General features: G+C 40.0%; 1 protein-coding gene across 5 annotated transcripts in view; it reads right to left on the bottom strand.

Moving 5' to 3' along the window:
• Nucleotides 1-22,943, bottom strand: part of LOC309706745 (AT-rich interactive domain-containing protein 3B) — a 61,726-nt gene that overhangs the window by 36,488 nt on the left and 2,295 nt on the right. For 4 of the 5 annotated variants that reach the window (XM_082533528.1, XM_082533529.1, XM_082533526.1 and 1 more), the window contains exon 2: nt 21,337-21,969. In XM_082533528.1, coding sequence (XP_082389654.1) covers nt 21,337-21,969 — 633 coding nt within the window. Of the gene's footprint in view, nt 1-21,336; nt 21,970-22,797; nt 22,940-22,943 lie in introns of those variants that run through there. The other variant, XM_082533527.1, reaches the window with a different exon arrangement.

Here is a 22,943-nt window from a genome sequence, read left to right as displayed (position 1 = left end):
GTGACTGACTGGCACAGCGCCAAATCAGGGATAAGAATAAGGTAGATGACCATTAGTGTGCAGGAGTTTGTCATCCCACAGGGGGATGAAGGAAAATCTGTGCACACGTTGACATACAGATCACACCTCTGTGCCTGGACAAGTTCTCCCCATAGAAATCGTTTCTAAATGGGGGCCAAAGCTTCCCAGAGATGATGAACATTTTCATAGATTGACTTTAAAGACTTTGTAGCACACAGGTGAATAAAAACCAGGCTCCACTATAAAGCTAAAGCTAATATTTAATTATGCAGTTTTTGTTAAATCATCTCAGTAAAAAGAAAGAAAGAAAAAGGTAGGCACTGACAGAGATAGCGTTAATCTGCTGGTCCTTGAGTAAAACATGCAATTTTGGCAAAAAATAAAATAAAAATGCAGACAAATGCAGTGTGCATTTGTGCAACATTACTGCCACACATTTCAGTGCACAACCTTTAACAAGCCGACATTCTTTGAATCACCCTGCACTGGACAAACAACACAGCACGCACTCATACTTGAATGTTGGTGAATAGCTTGGAGGTAATTCTACTCAGCCATTATAGAAAGATGTCTGAGGAAGAGCCACCATTTTAGTGAGGCCAGGCATGCCGGAACAAGAAGGGTTAATGGCTGCTGCTTGGGGAGAGGGGGATGGATGGCATTGATTGCTCAGGATGTTGACAGCACTTCTCCAATTTGATAGCGGTGCTGTTATTAGATGAAGAGGCTTGCTCTTAATAAAAGCATCATGTGATTTGCCTTCACTCCTGATGAAGGCAGATGGAGGAGACTCAAATACCAACCACTCAGCTTAGAAAATAATCACTTTTCAACTAGTTGGGAATTGTTTTAAGATATTAAAAGCAGCTGGGAGGAAAAATAGACTAAGAAAACTTCCACATTTGTTTTTTAAAACAGATTAGCATCCATTTGAATAGCCTGTAAGCAGTACTGCACCTGAAGGAAGTAGGTCGTTTTCATACTATAGATAACAGGTTGATGACTGTTGGGATGGGAGTAAAAGCAAGCTCATCTAAAGCATGGAGTACAAAATAGTTGTTGTTCTGCAGACTGCAAGAGTGACCCTGTAGACTAAACAAAGGCTAATGACAAGAGGCGCATGTCTGTGCCATATTAGAACCCTGTTAGCCCTGAGACATACCCATAACCCCCGTCTTCCTTATTCACGCACCGTTACAGCCCTGTGTCGCACCCTACACAGCTGAACATTGCAAACCAAGTCCCCTGGGCCGCAGCCATTGAACAGGCAGTCCAAATCAATAGCCCTGGATGTGCAAACACAGGGAAGTCCCCAGCCCCCTCCGGACGCAATCTCACAGCATAAGTCAATACTCATCATCCTCAGTCATCTACCGCCAAGCCAGAGAGACTGAGACGAGGGCAAGATCACTGCTCCCAGAGTTAACCTTCCTCTGCACCTTCATCAACACAACCTTACTTTAAGTAACACGGCACAGGTTTTCAAAGAGGACCCTCATCAAATTGCTGTTTTACTAAAATAAACAATGTAAGGCAGCCACACCTAACCTCAATGAAAACAAAATACATGCTCATACAAGCAAAATCCCTATAGCAACCGCAGGCACTAAATGAAGGGCAACAGAAAGTTCAGTGCGAGCTCTGCCAGAACAGATAGGAGGGAGGTTGGCTTTAAATTCACCAACATTCCTGTACACCAGAAACAGGATCTCACAATAACAGGAGAGCCCCTCTCATCCCACAGGTACTCTTAACATCTCATTCCCGGACTAATCTTTTTTAGCCAAATTGCTGCCTGTCAAAACAGTTCAGCAAAGAAAATCTTTTAAACAGACACGGCAGCAGTAATTTAATCACAATCAAGGCCTCCAGCACATATCTGGATTGCAGCCAACAATAGTGATAAATGGGAAGTACCCACGAAAGAGGCTACAGGCCTGCTTTGTTGTTAAACCTGATTTTTTGGATAGTTGACTGAAATGGCCAGTAATATTATTCATTGTCTGCTATTAAAAAGCTGGTAACAATGCAACGTGCAGATCTGAAATAAGTAAATACAAGCACGTGTTTATATTTCTGTAATAAACTGGACATGAGAATAAAGAAGATTACATTTACAGTTGTTTATTTTCTCCCAAATAAGATGACAATTGCTGATGTCTATTTGTAGTATCACAACAGTTTTGTTTTGCACAGTGTCCCAAAACAAAAATAGTCACAAAGAGCTTTAAATTTATTTTTGAAAGATTTATTTATTTATTCTATCGGTGTCAAAAAGGCAAACAAACTAAAAAAAAAAAAGTATGTTGATAACTGGTGCATCCCTAGTTTTCTACATTTACTAGAGAATAAAAGCCTAGCCATCAATTAGCCCATCTGCCAATTTGCCTTCACGATCTCAAAGAAAGTGAATGTGCTTCCTCTCAGCATGGCAGTAATAACGAACAATGTCGGGGGCAGACATCTCTAATCCTAATCAAATAATTGGGGTCTTGATCCCTCTGTAGGACTCCAGGAATCATTTATTGGGGCACTGTCTATCAGGAGGGGGTGGAGGGCGAGTGGTGGGTGCATGGGAAGTTGAGCTGAGTGGATGGCGTCCTTTATCTCCTAATTACTGAAAATAATCTCATGGTGAGCTGGTCATACACCACCGCCAACAAAGGGCTAATCGTGATCCCATGTGCGACAAGATGTAAGTAAATCTCACTGCCACTCGGGAACATATGGTAAAATTCTTGCTTACGGCCAGATCCACTCCTTACTCTGTGCTCTCATTAAGAATTATTATGGAGCATAAAAAAGGTCACAAATCACATGAGAGCAGACCGGCAGCAGAGAACAGGACCCAGGGGCGTGCCTGCCTCTGAGTGTCCAGTCATGTTTGAGAGATTTCTGGCTTTTAAGGGAACAGACAAAGTGGCGGGGACAAGGGGCTAAACGTCCAGGGGCAGAACGTGTTGCTACCTGCCCTGGCCTCAGCGGTGCTGCACCTTTGAATAAGCCACTGAAAAACAGGCCTTCAGGCAAGACCACCCCTCCCTCCATTAATCACTCCAATTACAAAGCTGAAAAAGAGAAACAGAGAAAAAGAAAGGTGTGGGGGGTGAAAGGTAATGGATAGAAAGACAAAGATAGACAGGTAGTCAGGCACACAGATGGGAAAAACAAACGTCCAGATGGATCGATGCATTTGTACAATTTTAAAGCCAGAGAGTGTGAGAAAGTGGCTGCACTCGAACCAAAAAAGATAGACATGAGGAGAGAGGTGAATCTCCCTATTTAGTCCTTGGGTAAACATGTCTGTTGGTAACCAGCAGGTCTGGTTTGCCAAATAAACTGCATTTGTTCAGCTCCAGCCCTTTCACCAAGACACCACATTCCACAGGCAGAGGCCCCATCCCCCATCACATAGCTGGCCCCTCTCGCTGCCTCACACAAATGCAACGTTTGTAGGGTGGTGTGGCCAGAAGTTCACACTCATTGGTTCAAAGACCCTTTCACAGGCAAACATTTTAGTCAATCACATACAGTACTTCATACTTTAACTCCTTACCATAGTGTTTATAATTAAAACTTAACTTTAAGGTAAAACATTGGCCCCTTGGTGCCTATCCCCTTTGCTTCCTCTATCATACTTGATAGATATTAGATTATATGACAATGACACAAGAGTATGAAGATTCTCGAAGAGCTTGAAAGCTAATGGCTGGATAATAAATGTATATTTTGACTCCACGTGTCACTGGCGACTCTTTAAGCGAGAAGCCATAGCACTGCATTGAGGCTAAAGGAGCTATTAGCTACTACTTCTAGGTTAAAAGCTTTGGTTAAAAATACCTTGCATATCTCACATCTTTCAAAGAGCAAGCATCCACTTCACCCCCACGTTAATGGCAGCTGGAGACATCACACACACCTGATAGGCCTTTATAGACATTTTCATTATACTGACAGTGGCAGGAACTTGATATATTCACAATCAAGTAAAAAACCTTCACGTCACATTTAATTACATGTGAAATGACAAAGGTCGCAATGCCTGCAGTCAGATGGGTAAATTACTTCTTTGTCAGGCTTATAACAGTGGGGCAGATACGGGCTGGGGGTAGGCGCGCTATCTGAGACGCTAATGTTATGACTGCCTCTCTGAATTTGCACTATCAAATGTTAAAACCATAAGCCCAATTCACAGCTTTATGTAGAGTCTAATCGATAGGATGTGATCGCTCTCTTCCGAACCAAAGGGATCTGTTTCCTCTCAGCTAGCGTTAAGTGTGCAGGGGCATTCCACCGCTGACAGGCCAGCACCCCCTGGGGATCGGGGCCGAGATGTTGCAATCGTCACGCATCTGGAGCTCATCTCCACAGCCCGTCAATATGCTACATCTTTACTGGGTGCAGAGAATAGCTGAAACGACCAAAACCTTGAAACGAACAAACACTAAAACTCACAGTAACTGTGGAAACTACCAAATCAAAACTAAAAAAAAATCAAAGTGTCTGTTGACAGTTTAATAATGAGAAAGCTATCTTTGTAACAAAACATACTCTTCCAGAAATGCCATATCGTGGTTGTTCATTGGGATCAATTGTGCTTTGCAGAATACTGCAAATACCTATAGAATAATGTTGTTCACACTTCTTGATCAACCAGATTCTTACTTGTCATTACTCAGTCACCATTTATACATTAAGATATAGTGGAAATGGCTTGAACTTATAACCATAATGGTTCTACAAAGCACTTGAAACTATTTCTTATTCAACAAATCACACGAAGACACACCCAAAGCAGACGAGCATCTATGTAAGTCATTGGCAGGCCATCGGGATCAAACAGCTTAACTTGCATTTAGCCACACCTGCTTCCACATACATTTAGCATATGCATTGATGAGCCATAACATTAAGACAACTGTCAATGTCAAGTTAATAATCAGTTCTTGAAGTTGATGGTTTGGCAGCAGGGAAATGAATAAGTGCATGGATCTCAGGGTGGCAATGGACTGACAACCAGTTAGAGCATCTCCAAAAAGACAGATGTTGTTACCTGTCTGCAATAATTAGCAGCTACCAAAAGTGGCAAGTAAATGAATGACAACAACTGATTCCATCATCAGCACACTAAGCCTCTTAAAACATGGAGTGAAATGGGTGGTCTTTGTGGCCCACTCCCACAGAAGATCACATGGATGAAAACCTTAATACTAGCGAAGAGCTTCAAAACACTGTAAAAAAGCTTGCATCGCAATCTCCTGTCCACCACTTAAAAGTACCCGCAATAGACATGTTGGCATTAGAACAGGATAATGGAGTAATGGTAGACATACACCGCTTGAACATGAACATGTTATTCTCTAACCGCACTGGCTACTTTGAGCAGGATAATGCACCCATTCACATTTGTGTTCAGGAATGGACTAAGGAATATCACAAAGAGGTGTTGAGTTGGTGTCTTGATCTCTTGAAAAAACAAGTTCAATCCATGGAGGCTCCAATTCCCAACTTAGGGCTAAAAGGATCTCTGACTGTCATCATGTCTGATACCAAAGGACACCTCTAGACATAGAGTCTGTACCTTCACAGGTCAGAGCAGTTTGGGCAGCATGAGGGGACCTACATAATTTTGTTGTTGTTGTTGTTGTTGTTTGTTTGTTTTTAGTTGTACCAGAATATATAGAGCAATGAAAAAGTATTTGCTACCTTCCTGATTTATTTTCTTTTAGTTTTTTGCACATTTGTTACACTTGCATGTTTCTAATCATTAAACACATTTTTAATACTAGATACAGATAACCTGAAAAAAAGCTGTTTTATTTGAGAATTTCATTTATTAAGGCCATGTGTGAAAAAATACACCTAGAACTAAACTTCCCTAACACAGTAATTGGTTGTGCCGTCCATGACAGCCAACATCGCAATCAAGCAACTGCAATAATTTCCAGTGTGTTTTTCACATCACTGTGGAGGAGTTTTAGCCAATTCTTGTTTGCAGAATTGTTTTAATTAATCCATATTAGAAGATTTTCGAGCATGAACAACCTATTTGAGATCGGGACAAAGCATCTTAATCTGATGTGAGCCTGGACATAGGTCACTCGAAAAGCTTAATTTTAGCCATTCAGGGGTGCGCTTGCTAGTGTGTTTCGGATCGCTGTCCTACTACATAATGTGTATCATCTCTGTCTAATATTACAATTTTTTTATGATCTGAAAATTTCAATTCGACAAATATGCTAAAGACTAAGAAATAAGGAAAGGGGCAAATACTTTTTCACAGCACTGTACATATCTTACAAAACTGAGTTTAGAAAAGGTCCTGTGCAAGTTCATTTTTTTTCTGCACAGGCTGGTATAAAGGGAAATTTGGCATGCAAGTATTGTGCTTAGTCTATCTAAATATTTAAATCTGAGCCAAATTTTTTATTTGCTTTTTATACTAAAAATAGATGTAAATGTATTTAGGCAAACGTGCAAATAGAGAGTTTACACGGCTTAAAAACTGTGTGTTTTGTAAACTATGCGTTTCCCCTCCCACTGCCTTCTGCAGGACCACCTGCCCACACCAAGGTAGGCAATCTATAGATGAAGAACTGAAACCTTGCTCTACATTTAGACAGCAGTAGCTTCATCTCTCAAATGGATGGGGAGTAATGATAATCGCCTTGAGGCAACTGTTCTTGTGATCTGGCATGATACAAACAAAACTGAATTGAACTTAAATAATATATAAGTATTTAAATATTAATTATTATATTTATATTTATACCTAAAGATGACTAATATTGACCGATTTAAAAACAGAAAACCCCCACCTCCTCGCAGCTTCAACCTCAACACCAAAAGCTCGAGACACTTTGGAAAATATTTGGTCACTTACTACAGTGGTGTTCAGCTTAAAGTATACATAACTGCAGATTAAATACAGCTTGAAAGACATGATAAATAAATACATAAATTTAAAAAAAAGCAAAAAAAAAAAAAAAAAAAAAAAAAAAACAGTGCAGTTTTTATATTGAAATCAATTAACATTTTGCCAGTGCCTCAAATATATGAAAAAGAAAAGCATGCTAAACTTTCACAAACATCATTGTTGCACTTTCATTTTCTATCTATGCGCACCCACTTAAAGTATGCATTCACAACAGCTTATTTCCAAATTCTAAATGAGAAACTTAAATTACTGTCTGCAAATATTACATTTCACTTCATATTTTAATCCTTTTGGAATTTATGAACGTCTGCCTCCACACATCCTTATTTTACTGAAAGCACAGGGCCTCTTTAGGTTTTCTAATCACATTTATTTAGGGCAGGAAAAACCTGAGTTGTCTTTGTTTGACCAGATGGCTGGCTAATTAGGCTGGCTCCACTGGGGGTTGGGGGGACTCCCAAATCTGTGACAAACATTATTGAAAAAAGTCCCATGTTTATGCTTGTCTTTTTTAGAAAAAGAGCTTCTTCGGAAAAGATCAATGCCTGGGCACTGACAGCAGTATACATTATATTTTGACTAATAATTGAACTCAACAGAAAATCTCCATACATTACAGGCTGAGAAGAAACTGAACAATGGAGGTGTAGTTTTCTTGTGTTTCTTAAAGCCACTACACGTATTTCTTATAATAATGTGGGTGCAGTGAAGCCCCTGCTGTTACTAATTCTAATTTTCTGTGCTACTCTTTAATCATTTACTACCGTGGCTTTTGAAATTATCGACTTAAGTTGATGTGGTCCATAGTTCCATTCACAGAGCGATTGTCTATTAACCAGATCGACTGCAGGTCAGAGCCTGGTGGGTTTTTTGGCAACTGATATAATTCAGTATAAGCAATTCATTGGTGAATCTAACAATATATATGCTGCTGACATTAATCTACAATCTCTACAATAATGAAAGCTTGAAGTTTCATTACGCTTCTTAAAATATACTATCAGTTTCTTTTTTGATTATTTAGTTTTGTACAAGATACTAGGGCTGTTCAATATAACGATATATATCGGATGACGATATAAAAACGTCTATCGTTTCATTTTCCACTATCGTTTGTTACATGTTTACAAAATAAACTCTTTACGGCAATATTTTTTCATCGTTTTGATGGTCACTGTAGTGGCTATATTCATTTCTTAAAGTTCTCTCTTTCTCTTATATTTAATATAACCACACTACAGATGGACAAGCGCATGTTTTTATGCGTTGTCGTTAGCAACAACGACGGTAACAGCATCGCGTGTCCGCTTGCTTATGTTCCACATTAACCTTTCACAATAAAGCTCAAGATCCTGTTGAGACTTTTCAAAATAAACTGAATCACGTGAAAGAGCAGATTATTTACGGATGAGAATTTAAAAAGAGCCGCCAGGTGCTAAAAAATAAACCTTAGACTCAAACGTTAGAACAGGCTTTTCCCCGCAGCACGCCGTGTAATAAATACTCACAAAGAAAACGGCGGCCGTTACAACTTATGTCTAAAAATGTATCGTTTCATGCATCGGTTAAAACACTCGACTCAGGGTACATGACGCGCAGCTGGAAACACTTCCCGCAAGACGAGCTGCCCGAGATTCACAGAATTTACAGAAAATGTCACATTTTTGTGATTTATATCGTTATCGGGACGATAGAATTCTTATATCGGGATATGAGATTTTGGTCCTATCGCACAGCCCTACAAGATACTATCAAATAATATATCCAAAACTCATATAAATAATAAAAAACAAGCTTCTTTTTTCTTTAATATGAAACTTTCCATAAACCTTTACAACATTTAGGATTTACCCAGTGGTTAGCCTGTGGCTTTTTTACAGACACTCCACTTAAAGCTCACTTCTTGTGGTGATTGTGATTCAGGAACTGTGAAACTTGGGGCATGTAAATCCCTGAACGTAGAATGTAAATGTTGGATGGCGGAGTCTGAACACATTGCATTTTCTGAGCGTATGGGAGTCTGGTTTTTTTTTTTTTTTTGCTCCTTTCTCCCTCTCACAAGTACATGATTATACTAAGCTTGTGTTTGAAGACTTGGCTGAAAAACAATCTGGCCACAAGCTATTATAAACTACATGGGATTTTGGCAGCCAGTGGAATGGAGACTGAAAAGCAGAGAGGCAACAGTGAAAGGAAACCCTTTTGCACCTCTTTCAACTTGTTCTACTCTGCGTGGCTTTGTGCCAGGTCCCAGTCAGCTGCAATGTTTACCCAAGTGCCTTGACACAGTGGTCCAGTTAGCACTTTTAGCCCCCTGACTCTAGCCTGGAGCTGAGCCAAACCAGTAGCACGAGACGGCCAAGAAAGCCAAAAACAATAGACAACTCTCACCCTTCACCTCATCACAGCCTCTGCCTTTCTACAAGGTGCAAAAAAGAGACCATATCTTTTGACTCCATCTGCAATTTACCATTTGGAGGATGTTGTGGCTACAACACAGACAGCCTCATAAATGTCACGCTGCTTTATGTTCCTCCCATGACAAGGTCTATACCTTAATTGCATTATGTTTCTGAAACACCTGCTGTTGGTGATTTTGGCAGGGCTGGGATATTTTTAGGTTATCAGTATCAAGATAATAATCCCATAATCCAATCTGGACTACAACACTAAAACCTTCAACGAAGTTAGTTAAGAAAGTGTATGGATGTGAAAATCATTTAAGCATTTCTGTGCATTTCCATCCGCTATTGCGAACACACAGAAGAAAAAAAAATCTGCCATTTAGCTTCCTTATTCAAAGAATGATGTAAAAAAAAAAAAAAGAGCCACTAGACAATGAAAAACGACTAAAGCCAATTTCCAATTCAAATAATTCCAAGTCATTTTCTCACAAACACTATTTCAATTTGTCTGACTGAGCTCATTTGAGAATAGAGCTCCTCATAGAACTCCCTGACAGCACCCTTGAAAAAGGTTCACCCTGAGCGAGGACACAATCGAGGCAGACAATGTTTTCATTACATGCTTATTTTATTCTTTTTGCATCTCTTGCAAAAAGACTAACATTTGTTTATACGTCTCAATGCAAAGTATTCACATCAAGATTCAAAGATATGTAAAAAGGATGGGACAAAATATCTATACGACAAAAATATCACTTCACGTTCTCTTTTATTCGAACATGCTGGTGCTCCAACAAATTCCACCCACCAGTTTGACTTACCAGAGTCACTGCTTAATGACTCCTTGTGGTATAGCTCCCTTAATTATTAAGAACCAATGGTAATTAGCTGCCAGTGACGGAGAAACCACCTTAGGAAAATGGCGGACAGTGGGGGAAAGCTAATGTGAGAGCTACTAAACTAACACTGGTTAGATGTGAGTTGCTTTACAGACTTTGTGCTAGCAAAAAAGCAGCTATAACATTGTTTTGTTTTTACATGTCACATAAAGCACATCATTCATTAAAATGTAATTAATTTTATGAAATCAAGATAGACAAATAAGAGCATACACATCACGGGGACAACATGACCTCACATAGTGTGCCAAGAGTCACTGCACGAGTGTTAACAGTAACAGATTCACACGTGCACTGTACATACTGTTATATGGTGCGAACCTATATAAAACTCAAGGAGACTTCTCTCCAAGGTGTCATATGACCTTGCCTCCGTTTCCCCCCAGCTGCCAAAGTTGAGGCCGGGTGTCTCTCCGTTTTAATTTGGCTATTAGGGCTGGGCCATATTATACCGTTCACGGTAATACCGGTATAATGTTAGGCAACGATAGGAAAATGAAATATCGCGATAGAATGGGAGTAAAACGCGCGTGCGCAGTGCCTTTGTTTTCATACGCACATGGCCGATTGTTGAGTGAAACAGATGAACCAGAATTGGTTTGTAAAAATGGTGCAACTTCCGTGATGTGGAACTGGTTTGGTGTTTGTCCATCAGATACACAACAAAGCACATTTTTTTGCAGAACATGCAAGCGGCCGTTGTTATTGTCATATTTGTCGGACTAAGATGCTCTTAAATCTGGGAGTAATCTGGGTCCTAAACTCCGTATGCTTCAGGTCAAACAACACTGCAGCATCACTTAGAGTTAAGAACTGTCTAAATTCTTTCATCTTTAATAAAACGATCAGCATTGCTGCTTTACCAGGTGTAACTATAAAGTTTAACTTCCAGGCATCCATGAAAACAAAAGTTATTACATTTAACGGAGTTAGAAGTTAGCAGGAAGCTAGCGGAAGTTAGCTCGCTAGTTTCGCTAGTTATCTAAGCATGATATTGCATGTTCTGACTAAGAGATTTCTGAAAAAAATCAAACGTACAGCTCTGCTATCACTTCCAACATAAATGAAGACGGGAAACTAAACAGCAGTGACGTTTGTAGGGTTACTGAAGTTGGGCTAGCTGGTATATAATGATGTGCTACGTGATCGCTAGCGACACAGCTATGTTAGCATAACATAAACAGTGAAGCTGGAGGACGAACACTAACACTTTTCCACTTATAAAAGTTAACGTGAAGGTTCTTCATGGTTAGAGACAAATGCAATCGCATGGCAGGATGCTGTAAACGGACCAAACTTCAGTCAGGAGAACAACTGAGATAATCCATCCACAATACGAGGTTAGTCATTAATATACTGCAGCAACATGGGAATAGAGCAGCTGCCAGAGAATTCAACATTAATGAATCAATGGTACAGAAGTGGAGGAAGCAAGAAGAATGAGTTTAATAAAGTTTGATTTATCTGACTGCTTTGTTTCGCTTAATGTGCCTTATAATCCCGTGCACCTTATGGTCCGAAAAATGCGTACTGCACACTGCAGTTTAATGTTGCAAAGCACCTCTTTTTAACTTCAGTGGATATTATACATGGTTATGCTCAGGATATGTCAGCCCATTTCTACTGGAAATGCCTTTTGGTTAAACTTTCAGCAAGGAATTTGCATTTGCACTGTTATATTTTTATAAAGCTTTAATGTACATAAAAACCAGCTTCTTGTTTAAGTGAAAATAAATGGAAGGTTGTCTTTTTGCGCTAGTAATGTTGTGGAGTTGTATTTTGTCTCGCATCAATTATATCGTCGGTTATATCGTTATCGCAAATTTTCAAATATATATCGTGATAAATATTTTTGGCCATATCGCCCTGCTCTATTGGCTATTCCTCTTTCTATGTTTGCCGTCATTAAAGAGCAGGTGTTGAGATATGTTCAGTAGAAGTGCTTGTAAAAAACAAAAAGAACCAGAGATGGTGTGCGAAGGGTGGGGGCTTGTGGTTTTACTACAAACCGATCAAATTACAGCATACATCAGTAACTCCAGTTCCATTAGAAGCAAGAAAGTCAATCCTCCAGGGTCAATTTAAGAGTGTAATAACCCCAACGGATATGCGCAATCTGCATTTAAATGAGACAATTTTTGTTATTCAATTCAATTAAACAGAAAGGAAAACTGTGGCCATCACTGCCAGACAAGATGGGTCTTTTTAAATGTCATTTGCATGATGTTGCAGAAGCAATCCATCAAACTGTCTGAGTGCCTGTCAGGTGGCACTGGAAATCTCTTCACGCCCACACTTTTCCAAAGTCAACTTCACTGACTGTGTCGCCTATTATCTGTAACTTTCCAACCCTGACAAACTGACATTCAGGCCACGAGGGGCCAGCTGATTAGAGGTGAGAAAGAAGGCAGACGTTGTAGCTCTCTTTCAAGCTTTGTTTTTTTTCTTCATTAGACACTATTTATGGCACTTTACAGTCTAAGAATGGCAGTATTGTCTCCTCTATCTGAATGTATTTATGTGCTGCACATCACTACAGATGTCTCCCTGTTTGAAATTGATGTAACAAGACATCATGTCCGGTAAACAGGTATACTGTATACACGACCATTACTATACAATAATCTTTTTTTCATCCCTTCTTATCTGCTAGGCTCAAATAAAGTATTAGATTAATATCTGACTTATGTGTAAGCCGGTGTAGTTTGATCTAAATCACAGTGAAAACAGGAAAACATATACAAGCTTCAATAGTCCATAAATGGATGTAAAGCACTCTTACACACAACCACCTATTACAGCTGTTGCCACTGATACCATGGCTCGTATCTGTAATAACTCAAACTATTATTTAAACTTCAAAAATGATAATAAATGACAACATGTCTGTGAAGGTTCTCAGTCATCCAGGTCACCGTAGTCTAAGGAGCTTGGAAAGAAAAGCGTCTGGACTTCTTTAAGTTGCTTGAAGATGTTTCACCTCTCATCCGAGAAGCTTCTTCAGTTCTAAGGGTCAAATGGTGGAGAGTCCCAGATTTAAACCCAGTGGGAGTATCCCCTCAAAAGATAAATGATAACATTTTTATCTTCTGAATGTGCAAAGACATTTTTTAAAATGTAACTTTTTACAGGCAAATGCCTGCTGTGCCCAGCATGTGAAACACTACTATAAGATTAACTATAAGTGTTATAGTTTTGAGCGTGGATGGCAGACTCAAGACTGGTAGTTAGTGCTGCGTTTAACCAAGCCACACTGTGACAGAGGTGACTGGTTTCACTATGAGAAGCTTCCTCCTGCCTGTCAGCAGCAGATGTGCCCTTTGGGACTCAGACAAATAAAAAACTGTCTCTGCCTGGACTACTGTGTCCTCCCATCCAGCTCCTCCCATTCAGGGCCTTTGGCTTTCTTTCTTTTACAGCCCCTGTGACACTGAGCAAAATGAATAGAAAGATCACCAATCAGAGGCACGATTACAACATGGGCATGCACCCACCCCCATCAAACCCCCTCAATGGGAGCCCCCAGTGGGAATGTTCACTGTTTGAAGAGTTAACTCTTTAATTCTGTCTGGAATGTTTCCTCTGGGTGGGGCAGTTTAGTGTGCTGAGCCAGACCACTAAACCCTCTTCTAGTTCCATAGCATCTCCTCCCCCTTTCCCTCCCCCTTCATCTCCCTACTAAATTCAATACCTCTATTTCAGATGGGGGGGGGGGGGGGGGGGGTTCTTTTGCACTTAACTGTTAAGAGGAGCTCTGCACAAAATGAGGCTTGTTTTATAACCAGGGCAATTACACTTTACACACTGATTCAGAGATTCGAATGAGAAAACATTCTCAACTAGATGTTTGATAAGCTGGCTGCTTTTATCAGAAAAAAAGAGAATAATGTATTTTATTGCTTAAAGTTTGAGCAAACAGTTGCACTACAGCACTGAGATTATTAAGCGAATTAATTCTAATAATTTTTAGATAATGTGCTTTTTATTCTTTTGATTTCCTCATGTATCAATTTAAGACAACGGGCAGATGAAATGAAGTTAGATGTTCTGATGTTACTTCTACAATATTTCGACTAGCAAATGGGGGTGCAAAACACAATTATGCGTCACCTTTATTTGTTTCCATCCTGACACAAATTCGAGTGGAGCCATAGCCAGTGACCAACATTAAGCTACATTAAGAGCAGCATCAATCAGACATTAAAGATGGAAACACAAGGCTAAAAGCCCAGACATCTCCATCCAATCCAGCCAGCTTACATCTGGCCTTAATGAGGTAAACCAAAGTTCACTCAGCACTGAACCACGGATATAAGACAACCTCACTGTGTTATAAAAGATCTGTTTAAAGATCCCCAAACAAAGTGTGGGAAATGAGTTTTAAGAGTTAAGTGCTTGAGGAACAAACCCGAACATGTTTATGGGAACTTAAACAGTAAACAGTTTAAGATTCACATTCATTATTATGCTGCTGTGGCTGATTTTATGTATGACATGAAGACATATAGAAAGAAAGGGACTCACACTAATGCGCTAAAAACACAGCTGAAATATGACCTTTTTAGCCAGTCTAATCTGAAATCAATGTGGCAGATTTAGAAATTAGGTAAAATCGTTTTAATGTCCAAAGCAGTCATTATCTACATGACAAAAAAGCTGAAAAGGTTTTTAAAAAGAATTGTGCTCAGAAGAAAGACTGAACAAGAAATATACTTGACCATCGATATTAGAGAAACACACAGACACACAAAATCTAAACTGAAATCTGTAGGACTCCACAGAAGTATAGATCATAATAAAAGCATAAGCTCCAGTGGGGAAAAAGAAATGCTTTTCAAACCTTATTTTAGGTTTTAGGCACCAAACCTTTTAAGCATGTTATCAAATCTGGCAGATAAACTGCATATACATGCAGTTTGGTTGTCAGTGTGAAACTGAAATTACAGCCAGTTGAGATAATCCGCAACTGACTGTAATCCCAAAATGACTGCCCAAAAGGAACTAAAGATGCTGAGTGGCATCTAGAAGGACTTTGATTCGAGTGCAAATCAGTAAAGCGTGTAACAAAGAAACTGTGGAATTTACTTTGCCACAAACAAAAAGAAGTAGATAGAATTTTTACTTGCAAAAGTGCTACACATATGCAAGATTAAAAAAAGAACCAAACGAACATATCCCACCTACACTGTGCTAAATGACAAGTACGAAATTTAGAAATGCCTATTGGGCTGTCAAAGAGGATTTTTTCAGCGTTTTTCAATTATTAATTAATTGAAAATGCAAGCAGTTGTTAGGACTTACACCAATAAGTGAACGGTCAGGGTTGAGGCTTTCAATTCCTTGTGTGGCTCAACAGCATGGCAGAAATGATGCAGTTCTCACGCATTACCGTGCAGCTTCTTCTTCTGAACAAGCACTGCAGCATGTTTTAAAGGAACTCAGCCTTCCTCATTATGTCTCATCTGAATGACCTCCATTTGCAGGCAGTTTGTGGAAGCAGAGGTCAGACAGCAATTCCAGCCTCATAAAATCAACATAACAGGAATTCCAGTAAACAAAATAATACACAGTACTTTTAAAACCCACTGACAGTTATGGCATATGGGAAAACAACATAACACTGAGAAAGCACAAACAAGGTCAGACTGGCATATATGGCAGTGAGGCCTCCTTTCTCCCACTTCAACATAAGACACGGAGAAACAGCTGTATGCGCCCAACAAAAACAGCAACCTGCTGGTAAAGTCTCCGCAAACCTGTCAAAATTCTAACTAAAAGTCAGTTTGCTAAATACAATGTCCTGCTCATCTATCATAAATGAGGGGAAAATTCGGGCAAACACTCCAACCTCTTAAAGCTCATTCACAATCCTTATTGATCTCCTTGCTGCAGCTGTGTAGCTCCCCACTTCCTGGCTGATGTTGCTGGGGCGACAGCTAAATTATGCAACAGCGCTGCCTCAACAGAAGTAGTAAATAGCAAAAAGAGGGCTTAAGAGTGATAGCGATGCCAGGACTTATTCATAACCATTGGCCAGACATCGGATTCAAGTTGGTCCGGTTGGCTGCATATTTTCTTTAATCCCTTCTAGGTGTAGTTTTACGTCTTCTCCACAACTGCATACCTTATGTAAACAATCTTGGCATAACTGAGTTGGTCATTAAATCCATCTGTGGCATGATCATCACTTTTACTGAAATTGCTGCAATATATAAAGGACAGAAGATTTGGTAAGTGGACTTGTTCTTATATAGTGTGTTTCTACTCTACTGTAGCACTCTGTGGTGTAGTGCTCTATCGCAAATGCTTAATTCACCCATTCATACACATTTTTCTATGCCACACGCCAATGAATGCATGGGAGAGCAACGTGGGGTTCAGTATCTTCCCCAGGGATACTTTGGCATGCAGACTGAAGCAGCCAAGGATTAAACCACCAACCTTGTAATTGGTTGATAATCTGCTCTACCTCTACCTTCATGCCAGATTCCCTTTCTGACACAAACCCAAATAGGATTTTTGTCTCCGACTAGAACTGAACCAGTGATCTTCTGAATAGACGTCCATAAAGGCAGCAGTGACATTACTGGCTACACTGTTATCATTATGAGAACGTCAGATAAAATGATTGTTCAATTATGGCTGACAAGCCAGCCATGGCAGATCAACTTAAATAAAACACCCAACTCCAGTCATCAGGTAATCAATCAGTGCATCTCTACCACTTCCCTGTGTTACGCATCCTTCATCCAACTCGAACACCTATTTTGCCTTTTTTCTGTTCTGACTGGGCCTCATTTGTTGCACTGACTTACTTAAGCCTGAAATGCTAAGGCAAGTAGGTTTTCAGCATCTCCATAACAAAAGGTCATCCAGTCTAAGCAAATAAAATTACAAATCTAATCAGGCTGCAAAGGGTAATTACTCAGGTACCATGTAAATCAACTGCATGCAAATGTATTACCATGCAAAACTATAATCTAAATGTCCTGTGCTAATATTCATCGCCATTAGTTTATGTGACACAAGGAAGATTGAACCAAACCGTTTTGCTCTCAATAGTCTACAACGACATAGGTCACATACATAAAACTCAAAACCTCAAATAAAATCTGGATGTAAACTGGTAAACTCTTAAACCTAAAACAAGGCTACTGCTTCTACAGACACAACACCCAACATGTTAAACATCCAGCTAATCCAACCAAAGCAATATCGCTGCCAATAGAGTTGGACATAGTACACAATCTGCAGGCACAATTAAAACAATTAGTCACAGACTGATTATGGCAAGAAGAGGAGGACATTGGATATGTGTGTGTTTGTGACAGGAGAGGTGGGGCGGGTGGGGGCTGGATTACAGAGGTCATGTAGCCTCTGTCCAAAGGCCAGAGCGCTGGGGCCGGTCGGTTATCCGGTCCAGCTCTCTCACCACGCGACGCCTTTGTCCATCTCCTTGTTTGACAATTATTTACTCTGCTGTTTAGGATGGGGCTGAGGTCACCATACATACATCACTGACAAGAAAACACTGGCTACCATGTCTGTCCACTCAGTCTGACCTGTATAGTCCATCAACATTTGTGTGCGGTCAAAAAAAACTAAAACAAATAACCCTTCATATCTATATGTTACATATATACACTGATTGTTCATCATCATATCTGACACACTCTACCTATTGTTTAGAGATCATTACAATCAACACTTTTATTTCAGTAAACTGTTGGTGAACTAGCACATGAGTATTATTATTTTATTCATATGTCATTAATATGTCATGTGCTGAATGAAATCCAGAGTCTCTCTCTGAATGTGGTTTGCTATGATTCAAGAAGCATGGCAGATATCATACAAAGAGTTCTTTGGATAAAAGCCTTGGTCCAATCTGACCGTTTACATGAAATTTAAATGTTAATGTAAATGGTCTTCCATCCAACTGGCTCTTTAGCTGTCGTCTCATCTTTCCTCTGTCACTGCTTTTAGAACATAATAAATGTGCTCCCCCCATTATTATAGCGGGTTGGTATTTGCGGCATCCGCCAGGCTTGTCTCTGGCCTCTAGAAGACAATGACATCAAAAAAAAAAAAAGAAAGAAAGAAAAAGGAAAGAAAAAAAACTGTTCTGCCTCTACTGCCCCCCCTCCCCCTACAGCGGTGCAACCTGAAACTGCCTGAAGAGATGAGCCGTCATTAAATACTGCAGAGCTGACATAATGACAGGAAAGATAAAAGGGAGGAAACAAAAAAAAAAAAAAAAAAAAAAGGCCAGACCAATTCTCGTCCCATAATGCCTCCCCCAACCCCCTGGCTCAGCCTTCACTCTATAATAAAAGACACCAGGCCACAGATAGGACACTGGTCAGCAACAACTTTGCTGCTATGATCTTCAGCTCTAACAATGCCGAGACAAAGCCTGCTCATCCCTGCAAATAATACTCATCCACTCATTCTGACACCTTGACATCTGGAACTAAAACACATCCCACACAATGCAGGAAAGCCCAATTTTATACATATATTCAGAAACAGAAACTATATAGTCATCATTTGTCACATGTTTGATTTGTCACATGACAATCAAACTTTGATATGCCTGTTAGTCACGTCCAGAAATAGTCGTTTAATTTAATTTAATAAAATATAGAATCTAATGAACACTTCTAACTGTTCAGATTAATGCAGCACTTGATGCCAGAGGCATATTCTGAAACAAGCTCATACCTGCTTATCTTAGCAGATTAGCTTGCAAATTAAGCAAAGATTCTCCTAGTGACTAATTTGTTAATGAAATGCGAGTAGAAAGTTTTACAAATTGGCAAGTCTAAAATCAAAAACACTAAGAAAACCTTTGAAAATTGGAAAAAACACAATTTTTAAGAATAGACGTTAAAGGTCTTTCGTAGAAATACTCTAGTATTTAAAAGACTTTTGAAGCTGCTAAAACATTTTAAATGCTGCTGACTTAGCCCCATGTGTAACAGCGTAGTTTGCCGAGAGTGGCTAATGCTAGTTTTGCTATACCAGTAGCTTTTAAAAAAAATAAAAATAAAAATAAAAAAACTTCACATGCTTGTCCAGAGTTGATGTTGACAAAGTCTACATATAACGATTAGTTTTCTAAAATAACTGCACGAGAAGTGCAACTGTTTGCAGGGCCGTTCAACTGTGTTATTTTAACTTTGCTTGCTTACAAATTTCCATTGTCACCTCCAGGGGATGAAATCTCAGACCCAACAGTTAACTGCCTTTGTATATTAATGAAGTAAAAACAGTTTTTACCAACTTTTTAAAAAATTGATCTAGTTGACTAATTGCACACATACCTGGTTTCATTCAGAGTAGAATCAATGAGAGTGTCTGTAAGGGTAAAATTATCCTGATAAGAACAGGAACAGGAGTGTGTTTCTATGTACAGATTCTGTATATGACTATGCAGAATCTATAGGCAATGGGCATAAGAAAAAAAACAGGCTTTCTGGTTTTCTTTCATAATGAAAGTATCACTGACCAATCACATTTGAGCGAGCATATGGCTCGATGCACACAAGCGGTCCATGGGAAGAGCAAGAGAGGAAGACATTGTCCAATCTGAAAACAATCAGCTATTAGCTTCTTGGAAATGTACCCCTTAGCCCAGATACCAGAACAATGGCCATTAAACCCACAGGCTACCTTCATCTGATGACAGTCAATGGTGTCTCATGCTGGCATGACATGGAAATTAACCCGAAAGAAAATAAGGCTGCTGGTGTTGACACTGCCAATGACATCTACTGCCAAGTTTTGCACATTTCAGCAGCACTTAAAATAATAAATATTGAAGAACATAAGAAAGACAGTTTCATTTATTCTCCATTTAAACAGTCCCAGCAGCATCCCTTTGATAAAGTGTGAAGATTCATGTGAAGCCGGTGACTTTAGCAAATGAACAATATAAAGAACGTTGTGCCTCCTTCCACAACATGTATATACTGGCTTCTCTCACCATCTCACGCTGTGGCACTTCTACGTGTCACTACCAAATGTACACGCTCTAAAGCTAAATTTGGAAATGTGAACTAGAGAAGCACCATGCAAAGACATTTACCTTTAAATAGACAGTAATAAAATCCCGACACATGATAGTCCAGCACCCTCAGCCCACTGATAGAGCACATATATATTTGCGACACTGCCAACTACTGCACAGCTAAGGCTTTTTATATCACCCGCAGCCTGCTGCGCTGTCTTTAACCTGCCATGATGCTAAAACATGCAGCTCGGCTTGGTTCCCAGTTGGCATTCCAGAGTTCAGTAAGACTGTGCTGAGGCAATATTTACTTTCAAGTGAAAGTAGCCTACACTTGGCACAGAGCCCTGACTCTTGGGGAGGCGAGAGTGGGGTGTGACAGACTGCTTCTGCTGTGTACTACATCCAACCTTTCCACCCACCCGAAATCCTCCAACTGACCCAGCAAACCACCCACAGCCTTACAGCAGCTATGTCTCGCCTGACTCCACTACCTGGATCAGAGCCAAACCAGAGCCCAAGCAAAGCGCCAAGAGGGACACAGAGTGAGAGAGGCATACAAAATGAGAGCGCGTGGGGAGAGAACTAGTGAGCGTGAAAACATTGCGCCTTGGCCTGGCCCTCTGCCAGCAGTCACTTAGTAGTTTTTTTTTTTTTTTTGCCACAAAAGCCAATCGGCGGTCAAACCTCCGCAGAGATTTGAAGGGACTCACAAAGATACTCCTGGAGCGGTTCAAGCCACAGTTAAGATTAAGTTGTCTCTCACGGCAGGGGGCTGGACTTAGAATACAAACAAGACCCTAAATGGAAAACTGACAAGCAGTATAAGGACATACTCATTGGGATCTCAGTAAACTATAGTGACAATTTAAATTATAAAAAAACAAAAACAAAAAAAAATTCTGCCTTGATTTGCAATATTTAAGGAAAGATGGACAATTTTAAATTCTGAAGTTTTATACTCATATTTGAATGAGATAACTGTGAAAGGACATAATAGGATCAGATGGATTACAAAGGAAATCCTGTGGAAAGAAGGGCAACAACTGGCAAGATACTAACCTGTCTAAAGTGGTCATCAAAGCCCCAGTCAGCTTGTCCATTAGGAGAAGTAGCAGAGTGTGCCCCTGCAGGAGACAGGCCCTCGTCAGGTTCCTGCTTCACTCTAACAGGTGGGGAAGCAGCCCTCTGGGGAGCCGATGCAGAGTAACTGCCAAATGGACGGGCTGGGATTCGCGAGGCATTCTGCTGTAAAGCAAGGGTTTGCTTGCGGAGGAACTCCAGACCACTGGCGCTTCCCTCATCATCATCGCTGCCCTCATCCCCTTCCATCATCTCATTGTCATCGTCCTCATCTCCAGAATCCCGACCTCTGTCCTCGTCGTCCTCTCTGTCTGAGTCTACACTGCTCTGATTGGACACCCGGGGAGGCAATCCACCACCAGCGATGCCTCCAGGCAGGCCTTTCCCCATGAAGCTGGCTCCAGAAGCCCGGGCAGCTGCTAAGATGGCCTGTTGGGCAGCAACCTGCTGAGCGTACATGATGTGGGCTTCTCGTATCTTTCTCTCCTTGCGCTCCATTTCTAATCGTGCCTGCTGCTGGCGCTGGAGCTGCTCCATCACTGCTTCGAGTTTCATTCCTCCTGCGGAGGTGCTTGGAGGAAAGGCCACACCAGGCTCCTGAGACATTCCGGGCTGTGAGAGGAAGAGAGGAGTCATGGATGACTTACTGTATACTGAAACCTAATTACTCCTGAAAGCTACAGTGGAGCCAACGAAGCCCGATTTAAACATTAACTCAAACAAATTTGGATAATTCACCCACATGATTTTCCTCAGATTAAAGAAGTAAAACGCTTGTGTACTTTTAAACCTACAATATCCCAACAACAAATTTAAATTATTTTAAGCTAAATAAAGAAATTGAAAAAAAATTACAAAAATCTCGCTGGTAACTGGAGCTCTTAAAACCTGAGCATGAATAAAAGCAGAAAAAAATACTAGACTAGAAAGTAGCCAAATCAAACTTTTACACAAAGGACTAATCTACATAAAGAGTTTGGAAAGTTAACATTACAGTAACCAGCCACAGAAAAATCTCTGTTAAGATTAGAGGAAATAATTCAAATGCAGTAACCCACCCTGAGTTTTGCTAAGCTCTTAAGGAAGTATTGCAATAATTTGTCAAAACGACAACGCAGTAAGAGGTGTGTATTAGTAAGAAAGTTAAACGGATATTCATGTATCTACAATCATAAAAGTAGTTATCCCGATAAACTAGATTAACTACTAGTTTAACTAAACTAGATAAACAACCATCAAAGTGAAAAAAAGAGAAGAAAAAAAACTGGCAAAACACATTTTCCGCGTTTATATAGTGAGGTGCCACAACCTCAAACCTGGATACGATTTCAGGATACTCCCAACAAATGCAAAATATGCAACAACGCTTTAGGGAAAAATGAATAAAGTCATTACAGTGTTGTCGAAAAACTATCAAATGAATAAATAAAAGTAACCTACCAAAAGTCAGATTACCCCTAAAAAGTTTTTTTCTTTGAATTTTACAACGTTGAACGAGCCAATGGCGTAAAATAAAAAAAACAATCGGAGCGTTTTCAGCTCGCTGCCGTTTAGGAAAGTGCAAAAGGGCGAGAAGCAGAACCCCG

The sequence above is a fragment of the Aulonocara stuartgranti genome (assembly GCF_965226115.1).
Source record: "Aulonocara stuartgranti genome assembly, chromosome: 1".
Taxonomy (NCBI): Eukaryota; Metazoa; Chordata; class Actinopteri; order Cichliformes; family Cichlidae; genus Aulonocara; species Aulonocara stuartgranti.
The sequence above is the reverse complement of the archived record's forward strand: the minus strand, read 5'-3'. Positions and strand labels throughout refer to the sequence as shown.